This window comes from Dama dama, chromosome 26, assembly GCF_033118175.1.
Source record: "Dama dama isolate Ldn47 chromosome 26, ASM3311817v1, whole genome shotgun sequence".
Classification (NCBI taxonomy): Eukaryota; Metazoa; Chordata; class Mammalia; order Artiodactyla; family Cervidae; genus Dama; species Dama dama.
The window spans coordinates 19,164,281-19,174,816 of record NC_083706.1 but is presented as its reverse complement, the minus strand read 5'-3'; the positions used below and the strand labels follow the sequence as shown (position 1 = coordinate 19,174,816).

The window sequence follows — 10,536 nt, the reverse complement described above, 5'->3', positions numbered from 1 at the left end:
CTTATAATCACAATAAGGTGCCTTTGCGGATCCAAACAATCGGAGACCAAATCCTGGCCATACCCCTGAGCAATCATACCCTGACCTTGGGAACATATCTTTACCATCACCTTCATTAAATCAAAACCGTGGTACTTCACTTTGCGACTCTTCAGTTTTGTATGAGAAAATCGTGCTTTATGCTTTATGTGACCGGTGAAAGTAGGGAAACCTGGAGACTCGTGCCGTGGAAGAGAGAAACAGCGAGAAAATCGAGTTGCTGAATCCCAGCGTTTCAGAGTTGGGAGGGAGGAGTTCGGTCCCTAATTTACCGATGAGGAAGCGGGGGGTGACGCGTCCTCGAGTCTCATTCAAGACACGGACACAGCTCTTTATTGAGGACCCGGGGCATTGCTATGGTTAAACTGAAGGCGGAAACTAACACTCTTTCGAAGTCAATTTGAGAGGAGCATTTAGTTACCAAAAACTGTCAACAACTCGGGTGTAACTAAGTTTGTTGAGGAATGCATCAAATGAGTCAGCTGTCAGACCCGGTGAAACCGAGTTGCTTAACGGAACTGACTCTTTACTAACAAGCCTTCTATAGGGTCCACTGACTCTCTAGCTTCGATTCACAAACTCCCGCAATGCTTCCCGAAGGACCGGAAAGCTCCGAGCGCCGCACGAGGAATGGAAACAGGAGTCCGGGGCGCGCCACTCGAGGGGCGGAGCAGTCGCGGGGTGGGGGCGGGGCATTGTGGGTCACGTGCCTGCTCTCTGAGGCGGGCGCTGGGAGGAAACCCTGTGATTGGTCCGCGGTAACCAGGTGCCCGAAGGACGCGTTCCGGTTGGCAAGGGCCAGCCAGGCGAGCGGCCTTCAGTCGGGAGGCGGCGGCGGAAGGAGGAGGAGCTCCGGCCGCGCTCTCTCCCGGCAGTGGCTGTGCGTCTCAGCGCTCCTCGGGTCCCCACCCCTTTTAAATAAGCCGCGCTGGTCGCCGCCTTCACAGACTGGTTGACTCCGGGGAGGCGGCGGCGGCGAGACAGCGCGGGTGCGGCCGGGCCCGGAGCCCTGCCCCGGGCCCGGCGGCGGGGCGGACAGGAGAGAGGCAGGCGCGGCCGCGTCTCCATGTGCGGCGCAGCCCCGGCATAGCTCGGGTCGGCCGGTGCCCGCCGCGCCATTGTTGGGGGAGGGGGCGGTCTCTGAGCTTGGCGGAGTCCGGGGCCGAGCGGAGGCGCCCCATGGGGAACACGCTGACCTGTTGCGTGTGCCCCAGTGCCAGCCCCAAGCTGGGCCGGCGCGCGGGGCCGGCGGAGCCAGACTACGAGTCTGAGGTCTACGAGGCGGCGGCCGGAGACGCGGTGGCCGTAGCACCGGCGCCGGCTGCCGTGGAACCCACCGAGTTGGATTTCCGAGCGGGTGAAGGCCGCCACCTGCAGCACATCAGCGACCGGGAGATGCCCGAAGGTAAGGAAGCGGCCGGCGCGCCTCGCCCCTCGCGGGGCCGGCGCCGTCTGCTCTCGGGCTTACCTCTGGCCTCCGCCGACCCCCAGGTCCCCCGGGAGGAAGCCGCCGCCTAGGGCTCCTTCCTGCCTGGAGTTGGCTCTCTCGGGGCTGGGCACCGGGGACGGAGGCTGGCCCTGCCTGGCGTCCCCACCCCTTATTCTTTCTCCGTCGCGTCCGGCCAGTCTTTCTCCCTCTTCTCTACCCGAACGCCCAATTCTTCCCCATTCCCTTTTCGCAACCCGACCCAAGACCCTCAAGTCTGTGGCTCCTGTTCGTGATTCTATTTAACATCTTGTGGGACTTTGTAAAGACTTTCTGATGTATTCTCTCTTTTCTCAATGAAAACTTAAATACTCCCAACTTCGGCGATATCCATCCCATCTTCCTATCCTTACCTATTCAGATGGTACCTAAGAGAAGGAACGAGGTAAGGATCTAGATACACTTCCACTCGTTAGGATAGTTGATACTCGGGACAATTAAGACAGATTTTAGGGTTTGTTATTTAAAATCAAAACTGATATCGACAGAGTTAGTGTGGCGTTAAGTAATATTCTGTCTAGAGTTGTCCTGATTGAAGCGACCTTATTCTAACTATAATTTGAAAACGATAAGAAAGAAAAAGGTTAGAGGGGGTCTTAAAATAACTGAACGGTGTGAAACGTTACTGCAACGGCTGCAGGGAATAGTTTTGTTGTTGTTGTTGTTGTTTTTACCCAAAGACTATCCCACGGAGCTCTGATTAAGATTCCCACTTTGACACAAAAATGTCTTCAGCTCCCCAGCTTTAACCAACTTCACTTGCATGTTGCCTCTTCTAAGGGAGGATTGGGGGTGGTTCCTGAGACTGTTGGTCAAAAGTTTCAAAGGAGAAAAAAGAAATTCAGACTTTAATTTGTAATACAAAGATTTGGCAGTTAAGATGGCAGATCCTGCAGGAAAGTTGTCTCCATGGCTACCTCTCCTTCCAACCCCCTCCTGCCAGTGGAATCCTATTCAACTTTTATAATGTTCAGGTAAAATTCTGAAGACGAAGTGGCTGGGGGTGGGGGAGGGTTGTCATGGAGAAGAGGAGAGAGAGGAGAGGAAATGTTTGATTTTTTTTTCCTCTAGAATTTTGAAACTGGACGGCTCTAGGTTTTAAAAAAAAAAGATTCTGGATGACACTGTGGCTCATTAATAAAGGCTGTGTTCTTTAAAGTAGAAAACATTGTGCCGTGAAGATGTTAAAGCCCCACTGGCCCACTTGTTTCATTTAAATGCCAGAGAGTATTTCTTTATTTCATAGAGGAAATGTCTTATAGCTCTTCTATTTAAATTTTATTTGGGTTTACTTAATTTCTTTCAAAGTTAGAATAGGTAAGCCTGTGAACTCACCCATGTGATGGACATGGCTTTGTAAGTGGAAAGTACTCCCTTTTCAGAATAGTCAGATACTGTGAAAGAACAAATTATGTAAATTAATTGTAGCTTTAAAAACAAAGCTTGTGCATACCTGTGAAAACTGCTCAGCTTGTTGCTATAAGGTAAGCCTCTAAGTGATTTTAAAAAACAGTAGTAGGCTAGTGTAGGGAGACCAAAGTTGGACTTCTGTGTGATTCTTTTACGATTTACAACATATTTTCGGGTGTATTTCACCTGACCCTTCCATCTATAAATAAGGCCTGTGAATATTCTCCCTGTGATGCCAATGAAGAAGCCAAGACTTAGAGCTCTGAAATAACTGTGTAACATAGCTACTGAACAGAAGAGACAAACTTGAGAGTGGTAGATACACCAAATTCAGTTGTTGGGTGCTTAAAAAAAAGTTTGGAATGCACTTTTTATTTTATAATTTATCCATAAGATAGGCCTAACTCAACTTCAGTTTGGTTATTTCCATTTGAGTTTATTGTTCACAACTCAGAAGCAACACATACCTCTCCATTCTGTGTCTGTACATTTATTACAATGGATAGGAATAAAAGAAGTCGTGAAATAGCCTCAATTTACCAGTCAGGTAAACATGTTGGTATATTTTAAAGAGTTTGTTCTGCTGACTCGAATTGAAGCCAAGAGTGCCCTGGACAGAGGGCCATTAGGAGAAACCGGTAAGCGGGCAGGTAAGGTACGAAGCATTTAGTGAGGGGGAGTGCTGAGTCGGGAACTAGAAAAAGAGAGTTCATGAGCACAGGATTTACCTTTTTATGTTTGACATGACTGTTAAAATTTTACTTAAATTTGTCTCTCTTTTTTGGCATTCCATAAAGTGATGAGAGAGACCTCAATTTCAGCATTTGCCTATTATTAAGTTTCCATAGATATGAGGTCAGAACACGAATGTAAAGTGCAAGCACATTGGAAGTTTGCTCTTAATGTTTTTATTTCAGACAATTTTATATCAGTTTCCCTGGAAACTGAGAAATACCTGCATTGATATAAAACATTTTGGCTTTTCTGTAATGAAGAATTATTTGGTTACTTAGACAAAACCAAACATAAATGATGCTGTGTGTTTTTCTTCGGAAACCTTTGAGAAGAACATGGTTTCTTCAAGCTGTTTCAGTTAACTCCTAAGAACCTAGTATAAATATCAGATAGACTCAAAAGAATTTTGTCGCTATCTTGCCTTTCACAGTGTATCCAATGTAGCTGATGTTCGTGTCAATAATAGAAAATAAGGTGCTGAGGTCCTGTTATCTGATTTTACTACTATGCATCAGCTTTTCAAACAGCCTTGATATTCTCCTCTCAGGAACTTTGCTCATTCTCTGGTGCAAGCTGCTCTCTCAAGTGGTTCCTTCCTTCCATCCTCCAAGGAGTGGGTAGGGAAGGAATTGACAACGTAATGGGGGAAAACCTCTGAGCAACAGGTTTTTCCTCCTTTCAGTAGCTATTATAAACACTTTTTTTTTTTTTTTACTTTTTTGATAACAGTAAACATCTGAGGTAAAAGATTTGCAAAATACTAAAAAGTCATTCACTCATACTCAGAATATCCAGAATTTTCATTAATATTTTGGTGTTGGTTCTTCCTGAACCTTTTGTATACGAATAAACAGAATGTTGTGTTTATTGTATGAGATTGTTCTTTGTGTGCCACGTTGTAACTTTCTCTTGTAAAGTGAAGACGGGAAGCTCCTGGAACCGTGCTGACACCTGAAGCGTGCTCCAGGATGTATTTCCACGCAGCTGCATGTAGCTGTGCAGTCTGCTTTTTACCACCTGTTTAATGGTTGGAGCATCATTCATTTACCCACCCTTTATGATTGTCTTTTATAATCTCATCATATTGCTTTAATCTGGGCACAGACATAAAAAGTGATGTATCGTACTTCCCTGTAGAATTCTGGTCTTATGGCTTTGTCTTACCTCTTAATTAAATTCATAGGGTGAGTCATTTTGTAGTTAAGGTATTTTAACATTAAGTGTTCTTTCCCCAAATTAAAGTTACCATTGATTTTTCACTGAACAGTAGATTTCCTCTCTCAGGTTTTTGTGGGTCTTGGTAACCTGTCGGTGTCTTTGAGTCTGAGTAACTAAACTACCACTCGAAGAGATCTGAAATTAATGCTGGTCTTGGGTGACAGACACATCAAAGGACAGCATTAGAAGAAATCTTAGATGATGAAGGAAAATTGGGAGAAGCATAAATGATTTGGGGGTACACTGAAATGGATGATTATTGGGCACCATTTAGGGGCAGGACAAACAGAGGTTATACTGACAAAACCCAAACCCTAACTCTGGTCTTTACTTCCTAGAGGTACCTGGGGCTTGTTGACACAGGAATAATGTCAAGTAGCGAGACACTGAGAAGAAAGAAAATGATGGTCATGGACTGGGGAGGGAGCAGTGTTACTGGGGGTGGTCTCCTTAAATGACAGTGAGCATCCTAGGAGTGAGGGGGAGCCGTGTGAGGTCCTCAGAAGGAAATATGCTCGGTGTAGGCAGAGGACAGAAAGAGGGTGGCTGCAGCTGAGTGAAAGAATGCCAGGAGGAATATCAGGGGGTTAAGGCCTTGTGTCTAGTAGACCTTGATAAGAAAAAATACGGATTTTAGTCTAATTGTAATGGGAAACCATTGAAAGGTTATATGCAAGGGAATGGTGATAATTCTTAAAGAAGGCGAAGGAGATGTGGGGAGAGGGGAGGGAGATCAGACGAGCTACTCTAACGTGGGCAGGGGTAGAATGAAGCAGGGAGACAAGCTAGGAGGCTGGTGTAGTCACTCAGCTGAGAGCCAACAGTGGTTTGAACAAAAAAGCAACATTAATAAGGGCCTAAAATAGGCTGACTTGAAGAAACTGAGTGAATCTAAAAGTAGGCTAACAACAATATGAATGGGATAAGTCACAGAAAAAGAAATGCAGATGGCTTTTAAGCATATCCTCACACATAAGAGAAATGAAAATACAACTACTGTAGCTTGTGTTGGGAGAAAATTCAGAAACTTGGCACTGCATTCTTTGGTGATACTGAAGAAAGTTACATTCATATATTGCTGGTAAAAATGGGAAATTGGTCAACCCTTGAAGGGGAAGTTTGCACAGTCTCACTTAATCCAGAGATTCTACTAAAGGAATTTATTCTGAAGGTATAGGCTGCATATGTTGCATGACCTTCAGTAGCAAAATACTGGAAATAATTCAGATGTCCAATAAGGGACTGGTAAACTAGCACATCCAGACACTGAAGAATTAGGGAGCTGTGAAGGAGCTCTCTCCACTGTTAATGACTTCATCTCCAGGGGATGTTAACCTGAAAAAAAATGGGGAGAAAATATACACTAATCTCCATGACAGAAGCAGGAGAAATGATATGTATTTGCTTATTAAAGAAGAAAAAGGAAGAACACTAGGAGAAATGCTTGCCCTTGGGTACTCTTATCCTCTTTCCTTTAGTGGGTGGCCTGACTCAATGACATGAGTTTGCACAAACAGAATCGTGTAGGACTGGGAAGCCTAGCGTGCTGCAGTCCATGGAGTTGCAAAGTCAGACACAACTTAGTGACTGAACAACAACAAAGCACTATTTATTTAAGATGTTATTTGGCTGAGGGTGATAAGTGGACATCAATTTTCCTATGAAATGCTAAATGTTCACTTTTGGCTTTTGAGTTAATTTGTGAAAGCTGTGATGTGTCATTTATTATGCTTTATATAGTATATCCCCTCATGGATTGCAGCCTTGTCATGGTGAAGGGGCTTGTGTAACTCAGTGAAGCTATAGTGTATGGATTGCTCTTGAATTTCATTTGATTCTTATCATGTTCTGAGTTAGGCAGTGTAGGGATTCTTCTCTGAGGTATAGAATTGTCCAAGGTTTTACTCATTTTTAAAACCTTGATAGATCAGGACTGTAAATTCCATATACATGACATATAGGGATAAAATTTATTGATGTCATTTTGTGCTCTGCTTTGAAATACTACCTTTTTTCTCGCCCCTTTTAGAAAAATTGTTTATTTTTAGGGTATTAAAGTAATAAAACTTGAAGAGTTAAAACAGTAACATTGTATGATGTGAAATGAAATCACCGTAGCTTGCAACCCAGAAAGGTTCTTAAAAGTCCAAGAAGCCCGAGCTAAGTACTCTTTAGAAATACATTAAGCCAGGTATACTTACCTGTATATCATCTCTTGGTCATCATTACAGCACTTGATTGAGGATTAAGGTAAAGCAGGACTGAGAACCAAGTTAGAGGCAAGTTGAGAAGCAGTTTGGAAGCCAGGTTGGTCAGAAACTGGGGAAGCAGGTCAGTTGAGGGGGTTGCAGGAGCATGCTGTGTGCCCTCTGGTGAGACAGCCCAGGTCAGCATCTGCTGGCAAGAACCGCTTGGCTAGGGTGTAAAGTGTGGACTCAGATGAAATCACCGGATGACTGTAAGACATGAAATGTGTTGTTAGCCGTAAAACTAATATACTGTACTACTAGGGGTGATAGGGCAGTTCAGTAAATGGAGTAAACCTTTAAGTAAACTGGAGCCCAGAAGTTGGCCCAGAAAATGCTGACAGTCCTGTTTAATTGCAATATATTAAGTGAAGAAGAACTAAAGAGCCTCTTGATGCAGGTGAAAGTGAAAGAGGAGAGTGAAAAAGTTGGCTTAAAGCTCAACATTCAGAAAACTAAGATCATTGCATACAGTCCCATCACTTCATGGCAAATAGATGTGGAAACAGTGGCTGACTTTATTTTTCTGGACTCCAAAATCACTGCGGATGGTGATTGCAGCCATGAAATTAAAAGACGCTTGCTCCTTAGAAGAAAAGTTATGACCAACCTAGACAGCATACTAAAAAGCAGAGACATTACTTTGCCAACAAAGGTCCATCTAGTCAAGGCCATGGTTTTTCAGTGGTCATGTATGGATGTGAGAGTTGGACTATACAGAAAGCTGAGCGCCAAAGAATTGATGCTTTTGAACTGTGGTGTTGGAGAAGACTCCTGAGAGTCCCTTGAACTGCAAGGAGATCCAACCAGTCCATCCTAAAGGAGATGAGTCCTGGATGTTCATTGGAAGGACTGATGTTGAAGGTGAAACTCCAATACTCTGGCCACCTGATGCAGAGAGCTGACTCATTTGAAAAGACCCTGATGCTGGGAAAGATTGAGGGCAGGCAGAGAAGGGGACGACAGAGGATGAGATGGTTGGATGGAATCATCGGCACAATGGACATGGGTTTGGGTGGACTCCGGGAGTTGGTGATGGACAGGGAGGCCTGGCATGCTGCAATTCATGGGGTCGCAAAGAGTCGGACTCGACTGAACTGAACTGAACTGAAGTCAGTATGTTGGCATTAGTCTCCTCCTGTCAGATGATTTCTTGGTCACTACCCTCTCTCTGATATTTTGACAGGGAAAAATAATTTATTGACAGTTTGACAGCATAATTTTAACACTTTTAGGCTTCAGTAATGCATCTTGTTTGTCCTAAGTTGCCTTTATTTTCATATTTTTAACATCTGCAATTGAGATGGATCTCATGATTGATAGAATGTTAGGTTGGAGGAAAAGTAATGTTCAGTGACCTGGTATTTTGCAGGTTTCCTCCTGGGAGTGTTTATATTAAGACCCGAACTTAAATTTTTTTAGTCATCCTTTTTCCACATAAGTCTATCATGCTGTCAAATAAGTTGCAATTTAAATTGGTAATATAAAAGTGATGGGTCTTAAAATATAACTTTAATGATAACCCCTAATCATAAGCTCAAGAATATTTCTCCTGGGTTAAAACATTCTTAAAGATTTCTAGAGAAGTAATTTTAGGAAGAATTCACATATAAGATGCACAGTAATTTCTCAAAATACCTCTAACATTACTGTGTGTGCTTGTGGGAGAGGGGATGAGGGGAAGTGTGGGTGGTAATGCTTTGCTTCAGAGTTGACAGTCTTACCTTTGTGACAGTGAAGATTACGGTAGATTTTTTTCATCGTCTCCTTAGACTCTTGGCGAAACAGTTAATGGAGTGTGCAGAAATATTGTGTGTATGTATGAGTTTACTGTCTAATGGCTTACCTGTCAAGTCTATTATAAAATAGTGATGTAGTTTTCACTGGCAAAAAGTGCAAGTTGTATAGAAAATTGTTATATAGGCTGTAAACAGAAGATTAATATTTTCTGAAAACCTCATGCAAATTGACAGCAGTAAGGCCCTGGTATGTTTAGTATGTATGAATGATAGGCAGCTCACCAAAGTGGAAATGATGCTGATAATTATGGGAAAGTAGTAAAATCTGTGTAATCGAAAGAAATACAGATTAGATCTACAGTGCTGTTCCTTATTTATATTAGTAGGACTTCCCCCCCGCCTCTCAACTGTACAGAGCAGGGGTCGGAACTAAAACTGTCATGATTGGTAATATTATACATTAATGTGGCCCCACCTTCTTCAGGAAGCAGTTTAGCACTGTACCTTGAGCCATGAAAATGATCTAACCTTTTGGCTTAGACATCCCACTTTTGAAGATCTTTGCTAAGGAGATAAATCCATTATTTATTTAAAAAGCTGTATAACAATAGATGAAAAGTTTCCTCATCAAAGAATAGAACGTTGTAAGTACCTAAACCCCAGCAATAGGGGATTGGCTAAGTCCAGCACAGGAATAATGCTTGATGGGCTGTTGTGTATTCATTAAACAGTAAATATGCAACAGTCAGATGTAGAAGGGTTGTTAGTAACAAGAAGACATAAATTATACACTAATTAGAGCTTTTTCTAATGTATAAGGAAAACAACTAAAAGTAAGGGTTGTAAGTCTGTGGGTTAATTTTTAAATAGGGTCATTTTGGCTCATGCAAATTTTTGTTCATGACATTTGTTAAAGGAATGAGCAAGTGACTTTTACCTTTCCCCACCTTCATTGTGATCATCAGTACTGCTGGTTAACCAGGTCTCTTTCAGTTGCAAGTTTGAGAAAATGTCTCAGAATAGCTTAAATTAAAAAATATATATATTGACTTTTATATAACTGGAGTTGAATGAGTAAATTAAGCAGTGCTTGACCCAGGAGTTCAATGACCTCACAGCCTATCTCAGTTCTGCTGTCCTCTATTGATCTCTCCTGAAAAGCCTTTCCCCTCATGATGGCAAGAGGAGTGTCCAGCAGCCCCAGACTAGCTAAGGGTCCTAGGGCACCGCTCTGCCTTCTTCTGCTTCTTGGGAAGTTCCAGGAAAGCTGTGATCTATCAGTCAGTTCTGGGTCATGTGCCCACCCTTGAAACCTCTAGGGTAGGGTAGGGGGAGTGCCAGCTCTTTTCTGATCACTTGGGCAAGTTTACTGTTTTCCTGCATGTTGTCATTTCTTTTATCCCAGCCTTCTTGCTTTCTGTATATAGATCCGTAGTAGCACATCATAGCATACCTGGAACACACCCTGCTTTGGCAGGGTGTGTGTGTGTGTGTGTGTGTGTGTGTGTGTGTTAAAGCTTGCTTTACAGCATACCTGTAACACACCCTGCTTTGGCAGGGTGTGTGTGTGTGTGTTAAAGCTTGCTTCTCTTTGATCCCGACACTTATTTTTCCTGGACTTCCATTGACTCTTGTTAAATTTTACCATTCCATATGGCTACTT

At 43.2% G+C, this 10,536-nt stretch overlaps 1 protein-coding gene across 2 annotated transcripts in view; it reads left to right on the top strand.

Annotated features, from left to right (window-relative positions):
- The first annotated feature begins 1,105 nt into the window (after nt 1–1,105).
- Nucleotides 1,106–10,536, top strand: part of LOC133047023 (cyclin-Y-like protein 1) — a 35,425-nt gene continuing 25,994 nt past the window's right edge. Inside the window, exon 1 of one of the 2 annotated variants that reach the window (XM_061130075.1) lies at nt 1,106–1,444. In XM_061130075.1, the coding sequence (XP_060986058.1) occupies nt 1,219–1,444 (226 nt within the window). In that variant the 5' untranslated portion in view covers nt 1,106–1,218. The remainder of the gene's footprint in view (nt 1,445–10,536) is intronic. The other variant, XM_061130076.1, reaches the window with a different exon arrangement.